This window comes from Corvus moneduloides, chromosome 2 (assembly GCF_009650955.1).
Source record: "Corvus moneduloides isolate bCorMon1 chromosome 2, bCorMon1.pri, whole genome shotgun sequence".
NCBI lineage: Eukaryota > Metazoa > Chordata > Aves > Passeriformes > Corvidae > Corvus > Corvus moneduloides.
In genome coordinates, this window is record NC_045477.1 from 42,000,553 (window position 1) to 42,024,722 (window position 24,170).

Genomic DNA, 24,170 nt, shown 5'->3' on the forward strand with positions numbered 1-24,170 from the left:
TGTCGTTTGGTAAGCTAGCCAGCCTGATGTTAACTACATGCTTATGTACATATCAGTATGTTAAATACTGTTCCGCTATTTAAAGAAACATAGATTGTGTGGGGACTGACGTCTGCTGACTAGTGCTGAAGTACCTGCATATTCTATATATTTATAAAAGAAAAAGCTTTTCTGGCACAGTAACAGTACATTCTTTCTTACAGATTTCATTTTCTTAACATGGAAACCAAAAGTTTGTCTTTAGGAAGCGTGCAACTCTCTTCTTATCAAGATCAAACTCAAACTGCTTTCTTCCACTGAAGAAATAAAGGAAGCCTAGGAAAAAAAACAAACAAAAACCAACCCAGATGAATTATGATATTGCAGATATAAAGATATGTACACTTTAACAACATCCTCAAAGAGCTCAAAGCAACCTTTGGATACATTTATGCTGCCAAGAGCATCTACTCCCAGGTGTAACCTCTGCAAAACATGGCACAGCAGCATGAGGGCACCTTCCACAGCAAACCAGCCATGCACATGCTGCACAGGCTGCATCATGTATTCAATGAACCCCACAAGGTCACACTACAGAAGATGTATCCTGTGCATTTGTTCAGTGTAAAGTATCTGCTCTTACACACCAGCTGTGCTGAAACCCCCAGAAGGATGCATTCCTAGCCACCTGTCGGTAGGGATTGCACAGTCCCCAGTGGGGCACAGAGCACAGCAAGGTGTGAGCAGGTACTTGCTTGATGGGTGCTGCCAGATACCATGCAGGGAAGGAGAGGTCCAGTCTGGGCTAGTCACTTCCACACTGCTCTCTGGGAGAGAGATCTCTCAGCTCAATGTGTGAGACTTGTTTTGAAGGAAGAAGTAAGATTTGCTATGAAACAATTAGCATGTTTGGATGAGCAGCAGATGAGGAGCAAACAGGCAACTGGGAAGCTGTGACATGTGGCAGTGTGAATGTACCCTTGAGTCTAGTCCAGCATCTCCCTAAGTACCATTCACCCTCATGCAGGAGAAGCTGGTGCTGATTGTTTTGTGTCAGAGGGCCAGGCTGTGATAGCCTCGCTCACAGCAGGTACACCTTACATTGTTGAGACGCCACTGTCTTGATTTTTGTGGCATGATGTGCACATCAGCATGAATACAGATACATCTGTCCCTTAGAGCTGGCCTTTCCAGATGTGCAGCTGTCACCAAAGGTGCACCATCATTATGTTTCAAGGGGGTGAAGTGAAGCATGGGAGTGTTATGTGACTGCTTCAGGGTCTTGCTGGTCATCCTGGGGATTCTGAGCAGCATGTAGAAATGCCTCTCTCTGCCCAAGCACTCTCAGCCCTATCACACTGAGCATTTTGTATAGATTTTAGTAAGAACAGCAACTCACTTTCATATTGAAAAACAGCATCAATCTTCCCATTAATTCCTGGAAATATATCTCTTATCAGTAATGGCTTTCTATCCATAGACTGACTTCTTTTATCATAACTGAGAAAAGAGATAAACAAACAGGAGTCAATGAAATCCGTAAACAACTCTTGATTAATTCTCTCAGCACATTATCTCCTACCTATCAACAGATAACCAAGTTCATTGAAGATTTTCAGTATTATTTAGGTAGAGAGACACAATTTGCCATAAATTCATTATTACTCTGTTAGCTGCACTGGGTGAATTTCTTCTATTTACTCCACCTTAAGATACATCTAAGAATACCTAATATTGGAACCATCACCATAAATCTACTTTATGTTTTTTATGAGAGACCATGCCTCAAGGAGTGATAGATAATAGATCAAAAAAAAGAGTGCTTTCATGTTATATCTCTGTAAGAAAAGTTTATCAGGAAAAATCTAGGGTTTTTTTCTGAAGTTATAAGCTATTTTAAGTCAATTTACTTAAGTTACTTACAGCAAGCTATTACATTATTGGTGAAGTGGAGTTTATCTATCAGTGCTGGAATAAGAGGGCTTGTGAAAGCTTTTCCCTTCTATAATTTGCTTAACAGGAGATTTAATGATCTAACTCTTCATCATTCAAGTTACAAGAATTCGACCTAAAATGTTGAAGTCTAATCTTCTGCCTAAACTACAAATAAGTGGCTGAATAGTTACTCTGTGGTGATCTCTGTATGTACAATCATTTGGGCATTGTGGTGGAAGGAAAAAGAAGTTTTGTTCATCTGCAATACTTCAGGTTATTTACTGCTTCCACAACATGAGCACTTTCTTTGTTAGAAATCTATGTCCTGTAAGACAAACTTGAGCAGTAGGGACTGGATTGGAAAAAAAAAAAAAAATGATAACCATTCACAGCAGATAATTCATTGCAGTACATAGCATTTATCAGCAACTTTATGAAACTATCTGTTAGTAACTGGAAAATGGGTGACATTCTCCTTCTTACTCCACAGAAACATATTTGATATAAATAGTGAGCTTCTGCCTGATTTCCTGAGATGACCTGGGGAGCTGTATGATGGCTTTTTAACCAAGGCAGCTAAATGAAAACAAAAAAACAAACAAACTGTTAAATAGTTAAATCAACTAAAAGGAGAACTTACAAGTACTCTTCCACCTCCTTTCAAATATTTTTCAACAACCAGTTGTGACACTGAAAGAGATCACCAGAAGTGCCTGACTAATGCATCCTAAATCATGACAGGATATTGATCATGTGGTTATGTTTGTTTCTATTTATAAAGTAATACAGGAAATATTACCTCCAAAATTTGTCCGCTATGAAGTAATATGTTTTGCCCTCATTTCCATTATGAAAAGCTGCATCAATTTTGGTAACATCCTTTGAAAAACCCAGGGTTTTGAGTTTTTGGGGGTATCCAGGAAGTATGGTATCTCCCCTCACAACCCAGAATTCATTCCCTATTAAGAAAAGTTGATAACAACATGTTATGAGAATCTTCTTCTGGAAATGACACAATCCTTTTCATGAAATCTAATGGTTACCTTAAAATGACCACTGTACTTGCAAATAACTGAAAATAGTTGTAGAGTCCAAAAAAATGCAATAATTATCCACATAACTTTTTTTGAAAACTGAAATTTCACTCCTTCTTCATACTTATATTCGTTTCCCACAAGCTTGGAAGAAGCAGATGGTATCATTCTTAAACTCAATAGATAATTTCCCAGAAAAAAAAAAAAGTAATTACACTTATTCTGGGGGGGAAATTTTTCTATGTGGATATTAAAAAAAAAGATACATGTTCTTTAACTTGGATAATGCTTTTGTTATCTCTGTGATTGAACACACACAAATTTATTGGACTAAATTAAAGATTGTGGAATCCTACAGAAACAGTTTAAGTGATTTTGAAACCAGACACAAAATGTCAAGGCTAGTTGGGAATATAACATGTGAAAATAAAAAGACAACATTTTACCTTTAAAAATGACCATTTCATCTTTTTCAGAAATTTCATATGCAGCATCAACACCAGGTGGCAGCCGTGGCCAGAATGACGATATCAAATCAAAATCAGCTGTTCTGACCGCTGGATGTTTGCGCCAAATATGCCTCGTGTAAATACATAACAGGTTTTAAACAAAATCAGATGTTCACACACATTAATGCATGAAACCACATCATGGGAACAGGGGCAGTATATATCAGACTAAACTCAACCATGTACCCTGAGTTAGTTATACTACATTCCCTGTAAAGTTGATGTGAAGACAGTTATTTGCATGGTGGGATTGTTCTCTTCTTGATGCAGACATCTAAAATAGGTCAGATGAACCCTTTTGTCAAAACATTTATTTCCCCTAATGCAGAAATTGAACTTAGAGGGACCTGGCTCACGTGGCTGGTATGGGGTAAGACTTTGGGAACAAAAGTGCAATTTTCCTTTCTTTTTATTATTATACTAAATCCTCACTACAGGGGCTCTTCAAGTAGGTATTTGTCAGGGCTGTCTCAGCTCTCTCAAAGCAAAGACACCGAAGAGGGTATGAAGTGTCCCAGAGCTGGTGATGTGTTTTGCCAAACAGGTTTTGCTCTCCCAGATGCTGAACACTTGGGACTTGTTTACAGCCTAAAGTGAAAACAGCCCATGTTTGCAGAGGAGCCATCTTTTCACCCTCCATTCACAGCAGCCCCTGTTCCAAAAGTCATCCTCCTCCTTAAACCTCTCTCTTTATTTCTCCACCACCCTCTTTTTTTTGTTTTCCATCTCTTCTCCTGATTCCCTGTCTTGTCTTCCTGTCTAAAATGGCTGATATTCTGATTAAAGTTATTTTTTTCTGCTGTGGGGCATAATTTAAAAAGTGACACCCAGCTATTTTACTTCCAGAAGCTGACTTACTTGTCTTTAAAGAACATTATTTCTCCACGGAAAGTGGTGACAGCATCAAAAGTTAAATTGGAGCTGCAGCTGTTTGGCAATACAGGATCTTTTGACTCAGTTGGGTCTTTTATCTCAGTAGATTCCCTTTGATCATTGTTTGTGTTAGGAGATGGTCCTAAAAGAAGCAGTTTATGGAAGAAATTTTAGTGTGAACTCATTGAGGTATACCAATACACAAAAATGTCACTGAAAGGTATCCAAAGTCTTTGAAATTATAAGCAGTAGTTGATGAAAAAATCTGAATTACCATAGAGGTACTGTATGCCAGTAATATCATCCTGATGAAGAAGGAGTACTGAAGGGTCAAACTTCCTGTAAACTGGATACATCAGAGAATTGGGATCTTTGGAATGGTAAAGTCCCAGTGAATGGCCAAACTCATGGGCAGCAACATAAAAGAGGTTCGTGCCTGAAAACATCAAACAAAACACATAATAGGAGACTGGTGTCTTTTTATTTGTCCTGAAAAACATGGAGGGCATAAGGTAGGTCAGAGGCTTTCAGAACTGCTTGCTTAAGCAAATGAAATTCTTGTTGGAAATTCAGTTGGAGATGAAATTCTGGTCAGAAGTAAAAATAATGGAATTGTTATAGCAGAGTACGAGGAAATAGTCTGTAGATCCTGCAGAATTCAGTGTGGGAGAAGGACCCTGGGCCAGTGCAAGTGAGGTAGCTGTGAGGGAAGAAGTTGGAGGAGTGGAGAGAGGGAGGGCCCCCTTAAAAATAAGTCTCTCTCCAGTGCATGGCAGAAGCTGAGCTGGGGACTTAAACTAGAAGCTCAGAGGTTTTATATAGCTATGAAACCAGCTGTCCAGTGCTCCTTCAAATCAGCAGCAATTTAAACACTTCTTAAAGAAGAGAGGAGACAGACACTGCGCTCTTGATTCCATGTGCAACTTTCTTCAGGAATGATTTGGAGATCTTAATTACCTACCCTCTGTGCTTTTGGTCCATGTTTCATCCTCATCAAAGTGAGCATCTCCACCAAAGTCCTTGCCAGGTGCATAGGCATGAGCAAGGGAGCCTCCTGGGCCGTCAAATGGGATGAAGTCGTTGTGAGCTGAAGAACAAATCCCATACAAGCTGACTGGGGGTTCCTGCACACATTGAGCAGCACATAGCAGGTATAGATCCAGTGAGCTACTGGCAGCTCCCTATATTTTCTTCCTCTCTCTCTTCATCTGCCTCTATGCCCTCCCCCAAAGTCTGTCAAGAATTATAGCCATAGCACCTAGAGCAAGAACTGTGTGTTTCTGTCTGCTTGTTCAACTGGACATTGAACTTCACATGTGCTATGTATGGGAGAAATCATTCCAGTTCAACTGCTCCTTATACTGCAGCAACTTGGCAATTACTCAGTTGCATAAAGATTTACCTCTGGCTGCAAAGGAGATCATTATGTCTGCATCACCTCGGTCCTTCTTGATGAATCTCAGTGGGGTCACACTGCTCCAAACACTTAACGCCTTCTTGATCACCGCATTGACATCTGCTGGACGCAGGTCCGGTGTGTAGTTTACTATCCTTCAAAATATAAAAAGAACCAGTTGTGTTCTTACCACTCACCCTGTATTGCACACTGTCTTGACATGAAGAATTCCATTGTGATTACCTGTATGTCAGGACTTGTTTTGTCCATTTTGGCTCTCCTGCAAAGGTGGAGAACTCAGCTATGTCAGGGAATCCACAGCGGCGTTTCTGTACCAAGTCCAAAGTGCCAGAATCCAGTTTCCCTGTCACCTCCAGCCCAAAGAATTCTTGCATTTCTTTTAATTTTTGGGACATTGCACTGTCACTTTTCCAAACAAAAGATTCCCCATCCTTCTTAAAGCCATAGTAATTTTCCAGGTACTTCTAATGGAAAAAACCAAACCCAACACTTAGAACAACCAATAGTGTTAGCTTTTGTAGCTTATAAAGTATTATACAAACACCAGTCAGTCATATGCCTTTGGTACTTTTCTTTCTGTTCTATGACAGCATGGATAATAGTTTGTTAAAGCCTGTATGAATATTTTTCTCTTAATAGTAGTTTTTTTACATTGTATTATCACTATAAATATTTTGTAGCTATCAAAAATACTTTTAAAATTAGTATTTGTTTAACAAATTATTTTTTGATAATGTGCCCTCCACTTACCCTGTGCCCTAGGGTTACCTAGAGTCCTTTAGAGGAAGTAATTGGAAATACACAACTGAATATAAAATTTCAATAGTTGTATCCCATTTCCCTACATTTTAGATAGTAATAATTCAGAAAAAAATGCTATACTTATTTCATCAAGAGTTATGTTTCATAATATTACACGTCACATAAATAACCACATTTCTACGTGAACTACAAACCAACCCTAGACTGACTCAGAAGTTTAATTATTTGTAGAATTAACAGAGTGAATGAATGCATCATTGGATTTAATTGATCTCTTAAAAAAAGTAAAATAAGATGAGTTGGTGCTAAAGTAGCCTTTGTCATCACAGTACCCCCCTCCATTCTGAGAAATATTCAATCAGTTATTTATTCTACTTGCTCTTTGGCTGCTCTATACTGGTTACACAGACTGCCGTGGATGCTCAACAGTAGCTAAACATCTCCCCAGAGGTCTGCCTTCCTCACCTGGATAAGCTTCAGGCCTTCTTCCTTTGTCTGCCTTGTATCTGCAGGAAAAGCACAGGAAAGTGCTGCACATAATAATAGGAGAAATGGGCGATTTTCCATTCTCATTTGCACTAATCTTTAGAGAGGTCTTTTTTGCAGTCTTCCACACACCTGCTTCACCTTTATATAGTATTTGTTTGCTTTATAAAGCTTTCCAATCCCTGACTCATTGATTCTCACAATGTCTAGCTAGCAACAGAACATGAAAACAAGGGTTTTGCCATAAAACAGATCAGTGCTGTCTTTCATCCGGTTCCACCCTTGTGCAGGTTTTGCAACATGGAAATATGATTAATGAGAAGATAATAGACCTGTAGATCTTTTTAATAAGCTTATTAACCTTTTAATTGTTAAAATGTAGTCTAACGCTCCAAAACTTAAAGCATATCTCTTTACTGCTTTCCATTCGAAGATAATATTGATTTCAAAAGGGTTGTTGAAGTACCTAAAGTGACAAATATTCACAGAAGGTTACAGGACTGTAGACTACAAACAGAAATTAGTTTTCTAGGTTTCTTTTTTTTTTTTTGGGGGGGAGGGGGTGGGTGGGTGGATTTATACCTTTTTTTTGGAGGCTATTATAGTGCCACCATCTTTCTCTTTGATAGAGTCCTGTCAGTGTTTTAACTCCTTGCTTGATGAAGCAATGCTTTGTTTATGCAGTTTTTTTAAAAGAGTTTGCACCTGGATTAAACATTCTTTTTTTTTTTCTGCAGGAAAATGTGAAATTAACACAAATAAATGAAAATACTGTTTCCATCATATATAAAAATTATAAAAATTGGGCCAAGACATTTTCATGTTACTTTTATTCAGCAGTTTTTTCCACTGTTCTCAGAGAATTGCCCAAAGACTTTGTATTTCACACTCTCCTTCTTTGATACTTACTATAAGGTTTTTAAAAGCACTGAGGTTTTCTGGATCAAACTCTTTGATGGCTGTTCTTGTCACAGAGAGGTTCCTCTGTTCTCCATTTCTGCCATTGGTGGTAAGAACTGCTGACACTCGACAGCAGGTTCACTCTAGATTGGGTCCACTTTTCCTCCATGCCCACTTCTGCTTGGGGCTGACAGAGGATTTTGGGTAAGCCTGCAGTGCAGGTGGGACTTTGAATGTGCAGAGAGATAAACTCCCTTCCACAGAGCTGATGGGATAATAGACATGTGAAAGGAGAGGTTATAAATATATTGTGCACTTGAGATATTTGCTGAAATATTTTCCTGCTGAAGAGCATTTTGTTGGTACCAGAAGGATCCCCAGAGCACAACATGCCAGTGGCCATCCATAGGCAGGACGAGAGTGATTGCTGGATCTGGGCAGCTGAAACAGGGACTGTCACCAGCAAGTCTGGTGGGACTCCACAAAGGTTATCTGGTCACTGAGGACTGAATTCCTACCCTAAGAGCAGACACCTACCTGTGGCATTTCCACTGGGGAGAGAACCCCTCCCTAGACCTGGAAGGATTTGGACAGGCTCTGGGAATAACCTAGAAATGGGCCAGCTGAGCTGACAGGAAGCAATTCCCTGAGGGAGATTTTGATAATGGCTCCACTCACACAGTTATTTGAGGTGTACCTGGGTGGGTGAGATGAATCTAAAAATTGGCTGCAGAGTTCTCCTGTGCAGCTTAAATACTTCTCTGCAGAAACAGCTTCTGGTACTTACAGCTCCCCTATAGCCTTCCAACTCTTTTTTTTTTCTCTTCCTTCTGTGTCTCTGTGTGTACTAGAAGGAAAAAGTAACTTTCCAGCCTGTAGGACTTAAATTTTCATTGCTCACCTTTGTCTCTAATGAGAGGGGTATTGGAAGCCGTCAAAACCATCTAAGAATGTATTGATGAAATTTTTACGGTTTTCTAATTATCAGTCTCCTCAAGGACATACTTTTGCTACTCTGTCGACCTCTTACTCACTTTTCTTGTTACTATTCCGCATTTCCCTCAGGACATCAATCACCTAGAGATCAATCATCTAGAATATGTTTTGTGAAGAAAGTTCCATAATCACAGAGATCTTCTTTGATGTTGTTCTTTGAGGTGACTTTATCCAGAAGTAGCACAATATATAATGTCAATCTCATTTTGGATTAAAGAAGTCAGTGTGAAAATTGCTATGTTCTCCTTTTTTCAACCTTTAAAAGTGTCTGAGCAAACTCCTAGGATTACCCTTATCTCTACCTCTTCTGGAATTAATCTTCTGCCTTGGATGCATTCCCATAGCCCCACCCTAAGCTAGCTGTACCCGAGAAAGACATATAACTGACAAGAAGTGTTAAAGTTTGCTCCTTTCTTTTGGCAAGGTTATTGCTAGTTCACAGGCTATGTATTTTAAAACTAGTGAGTATGTAGTATAGAGAAAAGAAAAAGAACATCTCATAGAGCCTCAATAGGATCAAGCTAAATTGATTAGTTTAATTACTCAGTTTGAAACTGCACCTCTCTGCTGCTTTATGTATCCTCAGTGTCCTGGCCAGGCTGAACTCTGGTAGCAGTGTAGGACCCTTGGATAACACCTGGAAGAGAAGGTCTGTGCATGGGAATCTTCTGAGCTGTAAAACGGCAGCTTCAGCCTGTGCTGCCATGAACATTTCTTAACTCAGTGCCTTTGGCACCTCCTTCCCGGCTGTGCTGCAAACCCTCAGACCTGGCAGCACAAACCTATCCTCAAAAATGTCTTATTGCTGACAAAGTGAGTGTGTGACCTACTTCTGGCTTTTATATAAAAGTTGTGAGTCTCCAGTATGGTAATGCTGATTCACTGACACCACTCAATGTTCCAGTCAGCTTGCACATGGGTCACCCTTGCTCTCTGTCAGTGAACTCATTAAGGGGTTTTTGCCTGAGATTTCATGTGCAGGGGATTGGGTCTAGGTCAACTGTTGTGCAGTCAAGAATTTTAGATGTAATAGGTTCTTTTTTGTGTTTCTAATTTGCATGCTTGCTCCTGGATTCCAAGGAAAGCTCCTATTCATACAGGACAAGTACTTGAAATTATGTTTATGGATAAATTTCCCCTGCTGGTACCCAAGAGGCCTTTAATTCCAGAAATCATTTATGAGTTATAACAAAATCCTGGTTACAGGAAATCTTCTCTTTTACCCTAAGTATAGACAGGCAACTCCAATATTCCTATTTCCAATGTTTCCAACGTCATCTGAGCTACGTCTTTCATTTGCCAGGAATTTCATTGCTTTTCCCAAACCGAAAGTAATGTTCTTTCATTTCCAAGTTTAAGACATTAACAAAGCAGAAATACACATAAAAACTCCATGGTTTACACATCTCACTAGTCCCCTTTTCTATGTGGAATCCATGGCATGTTGTCATTCGTTTCTACTCCAAGCTACACTTGCTAGATTTTTCTTCACAGCTAAATAAATATCACTCATTTTTGATGTACTTTGAGTTTAAGCTAATTAAAACCCAGAGGTGGAGGGAGTATTTTGATTTTGCTGTTTCCTGGATGTCATAACTAAAAAAATAGTACTAACCTTATGCAGGAGAAATACTTTAATCTAATGTGAGTCATTGTAAACAACAACAGTGTTCTGCTTCACTGTTGCTGAAATGTTCCTTTTGCTTCCTCCTCAACCACTTTCAAGTCTCAGCCAACAACCAGAGCCTAAAGGCCTGGTTTCTGAAGGTAGACTTCACATACAAGAAGGTGTCTAGTTAGGATATCAAAGTATGTAGGCATTTTTAAAAGCAAAGAGAATGAATCCCATTAGTTATGTACAAACAGTACTCACAAGCACCCTGCCTAAGCCTGGAGGCATCTAATGTCCTTGGAGTGAAGTTTCTTCAGGATAGGCTATGTACAGAGCAAAAGCTATTGAAAAAGACACTGGAAAATGCTGGGGCAACCCCAGTTTTCCCGTGTTTCTGCCCTGCCTGGACTGCTGCCAGGTGAGCTCACCCACTTTTGAGTCCATGACTTCACCATGGTGCATCCCTTGCAGCAACGCTGAGCTGTTGTGTCCCTACTTGGCTGTTAAGACATGGCTTGATTTGTAACATAGGTTGGCTTTAGACTTGGCTTTAGTGGTAATTAGAGCATATCTAGCATGGCACAAAACATGCATGAGGAGGACATGGCAGAGAAGAGATATTCCAAGATCATAAAACTATAGAATTGTTGGTCTAGAAAGGACATTAAGGATAATCTCATTCCAACTCACCTGTGATAGTCTGGGACACCTTCCACTAGACCAGGTTGCTCAAAGCCCCATTCAGGCTAGCATTATCTCTCCTGCCTCTCTTTGATCTTGTCTGTGAGCACAGTGGGACAGTGGCTCTGTGAGTGCACCGAGAGACATGTGGCTTCCTCTGGCCCTGATGGATGTGGGGACAGGGGGTAATATGTCTTTGATCAAATCTGAGGGAACTTCCCTCTGCAGAAGACCAGGAGCAAATTTTACCTCTGCCTCATGGGTTTGAGCTGTGGTAGCTGGAATACTCTCCTTGTCAGCCATTCCCATCCTCTCTTTCTGCCTTTGCCAAGTCTGCTAGAGAAAGAGTAATAGCAAGTCCACTTCCTTGTACAATCACGTCATCAGAGGAGTGTTGTAAGAGATGGGATCAAATCCCTTCAAATAGAGGATGGACTCCAGACAAGCTGTCTTACAGCTCAAGGGGTGTTTAAAGTCACTGAGCTATTATTGCCCTGTGAGGGGCACCCAAACAAGGAGCATGGAGGAATCAGATGTGCATTTCTCTGTGTTGCACCACTCCTCTGGAGGATTCATCTGTGGTAGTTACATAAAAATCCTTGGCTTTTTCTTATAATTTTGGCTTGTTTGCTGGGAAGTGGTTCTTGTTTGTGGCTTCTTGTCCAGCATTGTGAGGTGGACTGCCAGCCCTGATTCCATTTCCATGGCACATGGTCACAGCTCAGGAGGGCTAATCCATTGACTCCATGTGACCCTGTGATCGTATCTCCATCACTTCCCTATCTGCCTGCATGCTACCTCCATCCCCAGACTGGACATTTATCCTTCTCTCTGGTTGCTCATGTTCTGCTGTACCAATGACTCTGTCCATCAAAGCCACCCTCAGTGGCACTGGTGCACCGGTCCTCTCAGCCCATGGCCATGTTCCCATCTAGCTGTCCCAGCCCCTGCCTTGTCTTTGTCCCCATGCTGGGGGTCATGGAGGGTGAGGCCACAGACTCCAATCTCTCCCTTTGCACATGCTTGTGCAGGATCTCTTACCTTTTATGCCTCCCCCACATTGTTCCTGAGTGTCTTTGTTTACACCTCTGTCCCCTGGGTAATTTCTAATTGACTGTCAGAACTGCCCCTCTACTTCTTCTTCTCTTTAACTTTCCCCCCACAGACACTGAGCCCTGCTAGAAATTCTGATGGGTCCTGGTGTCATTCAGGCTTTTGTGTGGTTATAGCAGATGCCTTGTCCCCAGTGGACTGAATCAGAACACAAGAACTGCTAAACTCAAGCAAAATATTTATTACTCAAAAACAACTTGATTAATAAATAGTTGGAGAACAAAATAAATTAAAACTGTACATTAGGTTTTACATTTTAAGATTTTAAATTAGAATTGCCAAAGGTCAGCATTTCAGACTCAGATGCACAGGAACAGCTAAATAACACTGTTTAGAATCAAGAAACATGAAAAACTCTTTCTGGTACAAATATACCCCTGCACCATCACTTAATATTTCTAGCAATTAAACCAGCTGTTGCTCTTCATTGTACGGATGAGTTTCTTTTTCTTGATGTCAACCTCATACTGGCTTGATCCATGGAAAAAGTAGAAATATCCTGGAATTGGAAGGACAAAATATTGACAAATTAATATTTCATTTTTGTGTACCTATTGTTACACACCCACTATTTTCTTGGGTGATTTTAAAAAAATCAAACAAAAAATCTAGTATATCTATGGAAACATAAATTTTTTGGCTTTGGTTAGTTGTTTTTTGAGTTTTTTTATATTATATTTTGATTTTTTTACCATTTTTCTGAAGGGCAGCATCAATTGGATAGCTGATCCCATGGAAGTCAGCTGCTATTTTTCTTGGATAGCCTCTTTCCATTGATTGGGTATTTTCATTGAAACTAAATAAAGAAATTGCATGGAAACAGAAAATAAGCATCGGATATTCAATGTTGAAACCACATGGATTTTTACACAATATGCCTACTCTCAGCTGAAAATCCAGTACCTGCAAGCATTGTGATCTCAGAGAGCTGTATAAATCCTGGCTGTGTGAATATTTACATCTTTAGTAGCCTAGGTAAGCCTGTTTTCAGAATATCAGACTAAAACATTCACTTTCATTCCCTGAGACTGACAATAAGGCTAGATGGGGCTTATACTGAGTAACAAAAATAATTATTCAAACATAATTATTTTAATTTTGCAACACACAATCCATGAAGTGACCCCGTAAGAGAAATGCAAGTTCAGGTGTAATAACACTCTTTTAAGATAGTATTACAGATTAATTATTAGGCTAAGATTACTGCTTAGCTGAACTGTTTCTTAAGAAGTAAATGCTTTAATCTCCTTCTATAATTTTATTGATTTATTTGTCATTTATAAATTTTACAGAGCACTTTTCTCCTTAGTAACTACAGAATGAATACATGACATGGTGACAAAGTCTACTCAATTTATATTTTTATACTAATTATACTACATAATATTTTTACACTAGTTCACATTGCTTCTTAATGAATAATCAAAGCTCATTTGCCCCTTAATCACAGCCTGGTAAGAGTAAGTGAACACTCAGGTGTTACAGACTTTGTTCTATGAAAAGACCTGAGTAATTGAGTTTCAACTTTCCGTGGCTGAGAAGGCTAACAAAAAGAGGACATGAACTTCCTGTACAAATAATCATATCACTTGATTTAAAAAACCATTTTGATTAACTCTCGTACAGGAGAGAAAAGAACCTTACCTCCAGTACTTGTTACCAACAAAGAAATAGGTTCTCTTGGTATTTTGGTCATGAACAGCTGCATCGATTTTTCTGACACTGGTGGGGAAGCCCAGGTTCTGAATGGGCTTGGGGAAGCCTGACTCTATGCTGTAGCCACTGACAGCCCAGTACTGGTTATCTACAAGGAAACAGAAATAGTTATAAGGATTCTTGAGGAGTCTGATCTCCTTTTTGTCAAAGCCCCAGAGCTTTCTGTGTAGTTAATGTCGCCAAACAGCACAGATGTCCAGCTGAAAACATTACCCTCTTAGGGCACACAGAAGTTTGAATATCTCACAGCTCTTGGATTTTCCACATTTTATAGTCATTAAGAGTATTATATACTCAATAATTAAAAGTCAATATATTTTTTAGGTGTGTTTGTCATCTTTAAAAATGTATTTAGATACTGTAATGTAGCAATCAATTTTGTCTCAGCTATAGTCTTCTCTCTCACTGACCAAAGAAAGTGCATGTAGGACTGTTGTGAGGCAGCACTAGTTAACGGCAGCAATATAATTTTCAAAATTTAAATGGATTTAAATATTAAGAATATTCTCTATTAGCGCTAGTATTAGTGTTAGAGTTAATATGAATATTAGCATAATCATTCCATTATGATTAAATAACGTTAGCAGTATTGCTTTAACTTCAGGTAGTCATAAGAAACTGATGGAAATGTAAGAGGGGTACCTTTAAAAAACAGCACTCGATCCTTGTTGTCAACCTCATAGGCAGCATCAAAGCCAGCTATCAGTGATGGCCAGAAGGAGAAGATGGTGTCGTGCTCAATTCCTGTGAAATATGGGCTTTTGCGCCAGACGTAGCTGATAGAAGCAAAACCAGCAGAGTTTCATTGTCTCTACTTCATCAGGAGATCAGGGGCCCATTAATGTACTTTAAATCCTAATGTCTGGGTTCTGGAACCAGTGGTCCCTATGAGGCAGAGATACTACCCCTTTTGGAATGCAGTCTTTCCCTCTGCCCTGCTCCCTCACAGACAGGTGCCCTTTACTGTAAGTTGCTCTGAGGTCACAGAATAGTTCAGGTTGGAAGGGACCTCTGAAGTTTATCTTGTCCAACCCCTTGGGTCAGCCAGGGTCACCTACCGTTGGTGGCCCCATAGACTTCTGCATTTGCAGCCTGGCTGTTTGTCCAGGACAACATAGAATATCTGTGGTAAAGCTGACAATTGCAGCTTTCACTTAACCATGACCCATGTTGGTAGGCACAGCTCATTTCAGTTTGGTTACAAATGTTAAATAATCATTCTTGAAAACATGTTAAACTCGGTTTAAGGAAGAACTGCTCTTTCCCCCTCCTCCTTGAAAATTATTAAATTTTTAAGCTACAATTCTTCATGTGTTTTAGAAGGGAAATCAGACTCACACCATCAAAGGAAGCTTGTTCAATCAAAACACAACTACCAAACCAAGAAGGGGGTGAAGCCCTGGGCCTGACATGCTGTTTGCTCTCACCAGGCTGGATGTGCTCAGCCAACAACCCACGACAGTGCAGTGTCAGAACATGCCCAAAATGAGGTCACCCTGCAACAGCAGGGGCTCCCTGTAGACATTACTGGGCAGAGGTCTAGTGTAGAATCCTAGGTCAGAGTGACACTAAAAGTCACCAGGGACATTTTCCACTGCTCCCTGGCCCACACAAGGCATGGTGTGATGAGGACAGTGCCACATGTGAAGCAGCTGCAGGCTAAGGAGTGATACTGGAATTACTCAGCCTTGCACAATTTTAGTAGACATGGATGATGATGTCTGATGGATTAAAACATTACACTCACTTGTCAGTAAACCATGTTGCTCACCCAACCCAGGTGGGCTAGTGAAATATTTCAAAGTTTCTGCCTTAACACTTGCAGAAAGAAATATTTTCCTTTGTAACCAAGGGAAGATAAATTCCTTGAACTGAATTTTATGCTTTGCCTTTGTGAGACTCACAAAAAGATGTTGCTGGAAATTAAAGTGCTTACCTGTCTTTGAAGAACAGTGTTTCCCCACGGAGAGTAGTGATAGCATCGAAACTCAGAGGGTCGCAGTCGTCTGGTCTTTGGGGTGGCTTGGAGGGTGTCATTTCTGTTGGTTCTTCCCTGGGAGACATTTCAGTTGGGGCTTCTGCAGGTATCGTTTCAGTTGGTTCTTGTGGGGGAGAAGTTTTTGGTGGAAGTGCAGATGATTCCTTGGGGGGTCCTTTGGAAAATAAGGTAAGTGTGGAATTAGAAGGTGGATCAGAGCAGTTCATGCCACAGCATTTCAGGTTGTATGATGTGAAGCCAAATGTGCACATAACCACCCTTTTGTGGAAGATAAGATGGTTTAATGCTACAGACACAGGCTGTTCCTCTGGTATCATCGGAGAAAGGCTCTTGGATCTTTTGACTAACTTGTACTAATTGGAATGGAATCAGTCCACAGATTCCATTTTGCAGTGTAGACTGTTAGCCACAAAAACCCAAGAGATTTGCCCAAAACCAATAAAAGTAAATTAAACCTCAGTATCTTTCTTGTAGTAGGAAGTTCAGTACATTTTAGCTGTTGGGAAAAATTCATTATAAATTGTTATCCGTTTTTCACTAGAAAATGATGCTTCTTGCTTACCATAGAGGGCTTGAATGCCATCAATGTCATCCTGATGAAGTTGGTAGTCCCTTGTGTCTGTGGGCATATATATAGGATACATCAAAGCACCAAAAACGTTGGAATGACTGAGACCTAGTGAATGGCCCAACTCATGAGCAGCAACGAGAAATAAGTTGTATCCTAAAAAAGACCCAGCACAAAGAACAAAAAATAAATACATTTTTCATTTGACACCAGGATACAGCCACCATTTTCTCATGTGGGATATATAATTCACGGTCTTAAAAATGGCAAAATCTAACTATGCCCAAGTAAGAGCTCTTTGGCCTCCTGGAGAAGAAATGAGTTTTGAATTATAGGTATTGATTTCTCACTGGAAAACCACTCTGGGAACAGTTTCTGCCCATGTTGCAGAAATTTTCCAACAAAGAATCAAGGTTACTTTAATGCTAATAACAATTGAAAAGCAGGTGAGAAGGTTTTAGTCACCTGATCAGATTTTGGGAATAGTAACTGACACGGAATTTGCCTTCACAAAACCAGTAATGTGCAACATAATCTCTGGACACTGTTGAAACCAGAACACTTCACTGTTATATTATATTTGCCAATCAATTCAAGATTTTTTTTCCTTTCCAGAAGTTAAAGATGAGCATCACTTTAAATCAGAAAAAACCCAATGCCAAGCAACAAACAAACAAACTAACAAAAGGGAGAGATTATATTACAACTTTTAAGGTCATTATCTGAGGGTCAAGATTCCCTGTCTTTTGATGTCATGATTACCTGACATTGCTATTCCATGCTAACTTAATTTCCTTCACTGGAGCTGTAACTGCAGTCTGCATTAACTTCAAGGGACTGTTGTGACTGCAGCCCAGATCCAAATATGCAGAATTATTTTACTAAATTACACTGACATTTTACATCTCAGTAAATACTGGAACTACTGCCATGGGATATATGACTTTACAGCATCTTCAAGACAACACTGTCTAATAGAAAACAGGCAACACAATATTTTAGGTTACCTACCACTATAGGTAGTAAATTTGGTCCAGTTTTCATCTTCATCAAAATGGGCATCTCCTCCTATCCCACCACCAGGGGGGTAGGCATGAGCCAGAGTTCCTCCTGGACCATCAAAGGAATAGAAGTCACCGTGAACTAAAAATAAGGGGGGGAAAAAGAGATGCTTTTCATTATCTTGGGAAGAAAAAGTGTCAAGTACTATCATTCCCAGGCAACAGAGTCCCCTTACATCCAGCTGCAAAGGAGATCATTATATCTGCTTGACCGCCGTAGACCCTGCTGAACCTCAAAGGGGTGACACTGCTCCAGAGCTGGAAGGCTCTTGCAATTGCTTCCTCTACATCAGCTTGCAGCATGTCTGGAGTGTAGTTCAAAATCCTGTGAAATAAAGACAAAAGGAATTAAAAGCAACCAGATCACATGTTGACTGGGACAAATGGTATCAAGGTCAAATATTTTAATCAGTAGCTATTATAATTTATGCATCTCAAGTGGTTTATTTTCAAAATATTTGCCTATATAACAGATGAAATTTTTACAGTTTTCTTTCATGTCTTTCAGAAACCCTAACATATACTCTCAGTTGTATTCCTTTTATCCACTGAGTATATTATTTAGTAAGCTGCTAGCTAACTAATGTAAACTCCTGTTTTGGTATTCTCATCACTATTTGGAAGCCTGAATAGTTCCCACTTTCCTGTCCCTTTCATCCTGAAAAGAGCTTTTACATGCAGAAATACAGAAATAAATAGTAAAGAGCCTGTTGACATTACTTCTGCCTAGCATTCACAGAGCTTGCCAGTGGTGTGGAGAAAAGCACGCTTTAATGTATGTTACCGATATGTCACATCTTCCTTCTTCCACGTGGGGCTGTGTGGGAAGGTGCTGTATGAACGGACGTCTGGTATCCCACATCTAGGCTGCTTCATCATGTCCAGTGTCTTATGATTCAGCTCCCCAGTCACCTCTAGCCCAAAGAATGACTGCATCTCTTGTATTTTGTCAGACATGTGGTTGAGGTCCTTTGCTTTAAACAAACCTTTTTCTTCTTTAAAATCATAGAAGTTTTCCAGATATTTCTGATAGGGAAGAAAAAAGCAGTGGTTTAGAACATGAAACTTTCTTTTCAAATGCAGAGAGCTGATAATAAAAGATTCCACATCGTTAATACTATGTTGATTTTCTCAATAAAATATTTCTTCAGTTCTGTCTGTAGTTCTTACCTTAGCAAATTGCATATCTTCTTTCTCTTTTTCTGGAGCCACTGGAAAAGCAGAAGAGCATATAACATACAATAACTCAAGGAAAAGAAGGATCTTTTTCTTCATCTTTTTCTCTCTGTCCTACCAGCCCTTGCTAGAAGACCTCTCAATCTCTTCTTCCTCTGTCTAAGACACACCAGAGTTTCACTATTTATATCAGTGCTGTGCTTGCTAAAGTCAATAATGGCATGACTCAGCTTATAACATCCTCTGATTTTCCACAGAAACACAGAAAACAAATTTGGGTTTAGAAGCAAGCAAACACATGACAGTTTACCTTGCCCAAACCCCCCTGATTTCGCAATCATATTATCGAACAGTATGTTGTTTTTTTTTTCATTCCTAAAGTGGGCTGAACAAAACCCACCCCATTTCTCAGAGGTGCTGAAGCGACGTGGCTCTTTTTGAGGGACAACCATCTGTAATTCTTCATAATACTTGAAAAGGGACCTCCAGAAACTTCCTTCAGTTTTCTCAATGTGGCTTGCATGCAGGACCTCAGCAGGTCAGGAAAGAATGCCTTCCTTTAGCCCGTCTTATCCAGGATAATTTTAGTGTCATAGCCAATTATACAAAAATCTCATTTATCTTTTCTTGAACCTGACATCCCAGCATTGTTAAAAAACCATCATTTGTGCTGCTACCTGGCCCATGTAATCATTGTACTATGGCCTCATCCTCTTGTTCCCCCACACCACAATGTAAAAGTCTCAGTAGAGCACCCAGGATCATATATCCCAGTCTGCATGGTCTATTAGACAAGAGTGGTTTCACAACTAAAGAAGAAATGGCAGAAATTGCCCTATGGAACTACAGACATCTTTGGGATGCCAGGGTCTTCAGCAAAAGCTTTTAATAAACTCCTCCAACATCAGATGGAAGGTGATGAGGATTTGTGCCATAGATTCCAAGTTTCCCAATTTGCCAGAAGCCCTACTTTTAGTTCCTATGTCCTTTTCTGAACATGGTGCACTGCACATTATGGATGGATTGCAGAACCACTGTCACTTGGATGTCTATGCACTGTCATTTCCGAGACATCCATCTTCGGAAGCACAATTCTCCTGTGTTGACTTAATAACCACAGGCAAGTTCAAAAGGAGAAATATGAGCTAAAAATAATCCACTTCTTTTTGAACATGAGAAAAATAAGAAAAAGGAACCGCTTTTCCAGTGAGAGCAAACATATTGGAGACTTCTTAAAAACAATCATAGCACCACAGCAGCTGAGCTCTGCAGTCTGCAAGGTGGCCTGGGGAAAGGCATGGCCTCCTTCCAAAGGAAACTGGTGTTGAACAGCCTGGCTGGAGTCAGGTCACATTGTGTGTGTGACCCAGGTCAGAGCCCAGGTCCCTGAACCACTGAGTGAAGTGGTACAAATGTTTATGTCTAAGGCTGCAGCAGGATGAGCGTGGCTTTGCCAATAGCTCACTGCTGCTGTGATGGGGTACTCCTGCTCCTCCCAGCCTGGCCGGTACTCTTGCTGTTTTTCTGTGCCCTTCTGATACCAAGTGTATCCTCAATAAACCGATTCAGAGGGCTGAAGCTACGGGAAACAGCCAAGAAAAATAACCTGAACCCCATTAAAAATAGTTTGCTACTGAAGTTAGTAAATGCACTGGCACCCTAAGGGGTGAGAAGAGCCTCCATGAAGCAGAGGTGGGATATCACAGATGGGAACAGGGATCCAGGAAGACAGCCAGGAAAGAGGGGAAGCTAGGACCTCTCCTTTTGGCAGCAGCGGGGTTTCTCTCTGCTGGTCATTGGAAGAGTATCTCAAACTGCATTTGTAGAGTATTATGTTTGCATTTCCACATAGAAATCCAGACACAAAGCAGGGACATTTTAAATACTGTGTTTGTATCTCTCCACCTGGCAACAGCAGCTTGCATATGCCACTTATCATTTGCTTTCAGCTAAATGTTTTGTAAACACCCTGTTTGCTGTGTTCAGGGGCTAAGCAGACACAGCATGAGATGCAGCACACCCAGTAGGAGAACATTCTAACGAGCCCTTTTGGACGTTTAGGAAGCTTTTCTTAGTGACTTTTTCATGGCTGCCAATAGGCATGTTGCAGCTCCAGCTGCTGGTTTGCCGTTCCAGAGCCTGTTGCCTGTATACTTGAGCTGACATTTATGGTGTGGCTGGTGAGTGTGGGGAGGAAGAACTGCATCTTGCCTTGTGTTTGGCAGCATGAGTGATGGAAATTCACTGCTGAGCAGTCTGCATGGCTCTGAGATGTGTGAGCAAGTGTGATACTTGCATGTGGATCCAAGAGATGAGTTGTCTTCTTATGCTGGACCCTAAGACAGCAGTCTTAGCATTCAAACTAACGTGGGTATTCAGTCCTGGGTTTAAGTATTGCAGGATGAAATTGGGAACTGTGTTGTGGCTTTAATCAGAGGTTTAAACACTTAAAAGTGTTTAAATATTACATTGCCAGGGGACAGAGTGAAGATTTATTGGCAAAGACAGAGCTAGAATTAAAATGGGGTGAGCTGAGCTGAACGGATGACCTTGCATGGCATTCTTGCCTTACCTATAGGTCGATTTGTTGATGAGTTCTGCTTCAGGGGTGCCCAGAAACATTTAATCCTTGACAAGGCTGAACAGGTCAGATGTCTGTTTCATGCCTTGGCCCCATAGGTAAAGAGATGCTGCTATTCCCATCTGTCCTGGGAAGTTGATCCCCTCTGTGCCCTGAAGTCACTGTTGCCCTCCAGCTGGGTTGGAAACCATACAGATGTCAGGGATGACTTTCCAGCTAATGCAGCAGCAGAGCAGCCAGAATGGTCCAGGAATACTGCTCATGTCTTCCCTCAGCTCATCGTCACTCAGACTCATTTGTCCCACATCACCAGCAGTTAACCACGCACTCCGGGACAAGAGTGGGTGCTTTCCCAGGAAGACCCTTGCAGTTGAACAGAGCATTTCACCGAAAGCCTGCCAACATTAAGGCTAATATTCCTTCACCACAGAACTGTTTGCCCTCTGACAGTGCAATTTGTATTATCCTGTGGGTCTAGTCCAAGTGCCAGGGGTTTTTAGCGGATTTGTCAAAATTCTACCTGGGAATTTTGCCATTTCTTATTTTTGTGCTATTGAGATCCATCCAGAAATGTCATTCCAGTTCTGCTTGGCACTTTTAACTTATGGAAAGAAGTGGAAGGATACTTAACATAGTAATGTAAACAATTGTCATTAACTGCATAAACAACAGCAAATTAGGTCAGAGGAAGCTTGAAATAATTTAACACACACACACATGCACACTATGATTTCACCTCCTAAACTTTTTAGAAGGATCTGTAGATGTTTTCTTTCCCACCTCCCTTTCACTCACACCGTTTCTAAACTCTCCCTCTTTAACAGACTTGTGCCAAAGAAGCAGGGTGTGTTATGAAGGTCTTGGACATGCCCGGACATAGAAGAAGCTGCTGGTTTCTTTCACTTGAATGGAATTGGGAGATAAATTTATACAAAGAGATTCTGGGACTTGAGGAACAATAACTGAACAGGAAAAAACACAAGCCCTTTACATCATTATGTGAGCCAGTCTTTAATAAATAACAGCTAGATCATAGCACATTGATTGGGGGAGGTAAGCAAGCAATAAATTTGCGACATGGAAACAAGTAGGTCTGCTATTAGAGGACTCAGGAAAACCAGAGAATATTTACTGAAACTGAAACACTTTCAATCTCTTTCTGCAAGACAGTATTTTGAGAGCATTGAAACTGAGCCTGAAACAGGTATTGTCTTGAATTCCACGATTTTGCCTGTATATCCATATACTTCCATTTATTGGTGGCACCTCTTCATCCTGCTTTTATAACATACAGCTGCTAGTAGTGATAATATCAGTCACTTTTCTACTTCATCTAAGCATTTTGTCCAGGTTCCATTGCAAACTGAGAGATGGCACGTAGAGGTAGACTCAATAGCAGATTTTAATCAAACAGGAATTTAGATATTTTTGATGTCTGTATCCTCCAGTATTCTCAGCAATAACAAAGCTGAAATCACTTCCGTACTTGTATTTAGTGTATAAACAAGTTTCATAAGTTACATGTCATTTCCTCTCAGCAATGTCTGACTTGGTAGCTTAGAAGGCAGGGTCACAGAGTGATTGCAGTCCATTGGTGTTATATCATCCATCAGTGAACAAGAGGTGTGACAGAATCCAATGCCCAAGAATTCTGAGGTTTGCAGGAACTAAACTGGCATATGAAAGTTGGAAATTATGGCACCCTTATTTTGTATGTGGCAATATATTGGGGTCATACTCTGAATTTAGATGTGTCCAGAGTGCTGGGTGTGACAGGAAGCACTGTGGTCATGAGACACAATTAATTCACTGTTTCCTCTTTACCATCCTGGTCCCTGCGAGATTCAGTGTCACTATCTCACACCAAACCATTGAGGTAATTGAAATCTGGGCAGGATCCTGCCTTTCCTTCTGAAAGGGAATGGCCAGTGAAATGTTGCACTTCTCTCTTCTCCCATGCACAGTCTTTTATTGTCAAGGACCTAAACCTGCGCGATTCTTATTCTCTTATAAAGGATATGAACAAGCTGCCAGATCTCGGGTTGTTAGTTAAGGTGATGGTTTTTTAGACTCAAGAAGATTTACTGTAGTTTCTTGGTTTTGTAGAGCAGAAGACAAGTCCACAGAAGATAATTTCCAATATGTAGTTGGTCATCCCATCTCTTCAAAACTGCTTAAACAGTTGATTTTTTAATGTCCATTAGCCATATTTTTAATATATTATATGCTAAAGTTATGTGAACTTGACTGCAATGCTTTCAGCTAAGTATCAGGAAGAAATAGGAAACTTTGCCATGTAAAGAACCTCCTAATTTTTCTGAAATTCCTTTTGATGTGGGCTGGAAAAAGCTGACAGCTTTTATAATTTGACTTGGAAGCCCTAAGATATTTAGCCAACACACTGTTGATATATGAAAAAAAAAGACACTGCCTTGAGAAGCCTGAGTTCTCTGTCCAAAACAAGACCCAAGCAAGGAGAGCAGGGAAGCACTCTAGGAAACTGTCTGCCATCCTGCTGTCATATGTCATGGTCATAATTTGAAAATTATGTAATCAACTACTGGCAGTCATTTTATGTAGTGGTTGATCCTTACACTGATCCTTAAATAGCTGCCAGTAGACCATGAGTACCAAACGTGAACTTTACCTTCATTGCTTCTTTTTCTGGTGACCAACATTGTTTGTGCAATCAATCTTTTCTTTATTTTGATGAATGAAATAAAGTGGCAATAGCCACCTTAGAGCCCTGTCTGCTCCAAGCAAACCTGCACC

At 40.3% G+C, this 24,170-nt stretch overlaps 2 protein-coding genes across 2 annotated transcripts; both read right to left on the reverse strand.

The window, feature by feature from the left end:
* Positions 1-2: 2 nt before the first annotated feature.
* Positions 3-7,181, reverse strand: LOC116439567 (stromelysin-1-like). The gene is made up of 10 exons (XM_032099257.1): positions 6,975-7,181; positions 5,970-6,211; positions 5,733-5,881; positions 5,292-5,417; positions 4,605-4,766; positions 4,316-4,472; positions 3,395-3,528; positions 2,714-2,873; positions 1,379-1,479; positions 3-315 (listed from the first exon to the last, which is right to left on the reverse strand). The coding sequence occupies exons 1-10, from the start codon at positions 7,080-7,082 to the stop codon at positions 215-217; spliced, it is 1,440 nt and encodes a 479-aa protein (XP_031955148.1). The 5' UTR covers positions 7,083-7,181; the 3' UTR covers positions 3-214.
* A 5,277-nt stretch (positions 7,182-12,458) lies between these two features.
* LOC116436379 (stromelysin-1-like) lies at positions 12,459-18,945 on the reverse strand. Its single transcript, XM_032093450.1, has 10 exons — positions 18,812-18,945; positions 18,426-18,667; positions 17,818-17,966; positions 17,592-17,723; positions 16,575-16,736; positions 15,950-16,166; positions 14,656-14,789; positions 13,942-14,101; positions 12,990-13,093; positions 12,459-12,796 (listed from the first exon to the last, which is right to left on the reverse strand). Exons 1-10 carry the CDS (start codon positions 18,914-18,916, stop codon positions 12,696-12,698), a joined length of 1,506 nt encoding a protein of 501 aa, XP_031949341.1. The 5' UTR covers positions 18,917-18,945; the 3' UTR covers positions 12,459-12,695.
* Between the last annotated feature and the right edge of the window lie 5,225 nt (positions 18,946-24,170).

Excerpts from the sequence above, each read along its gene's own strand:
- LOC116439567 (XM_032099257.1), bottom strand. The coding sequence starts at position 7,082 with ATGAGAATGGAAAATCGCCCATTTCTCCTATTATTATGTGCAGCACTT. Across the intron at positions 6,212-6,974 it reads AAGGCCTGAAGCTTATCCAG|AAGTACCTGGAAAATTACTA; the intron begins GTGAGGAAGGCA and ends TTTTTCCATTAG. Across the intron at positions 3,529-4,315 it reads ATAATGTTCTTTAAAGACAA|GCATATTTGGCGCAAACATC; the intron begins GTAAGTCAGCTT and ends TATTTACACGAG.
- LOC116436379 (XM_032093450.1), bottom strand. The coding sequence starts at position 18,916 with ATGAAGAAAAAGATCCTTCTTTTCCTTGAGTTATTGTATGTTATATGC. Across the intron at positions 17,724-17,817 it reads GATCTCCTTTGCAGCTGGAT|TTCACGGTGACTTCTATTCC; the intron begins GTAAGGGGACTC and ends CCTTATTTTTAG. Across the intron at positions 14,790-15,949 it reads ACACTGTTCTTCAAAGACAG|CTACGTCTGGCGCAAAAGCC; the intron begins GTAAGCACTTTA and ends TGCTTCTATCAG.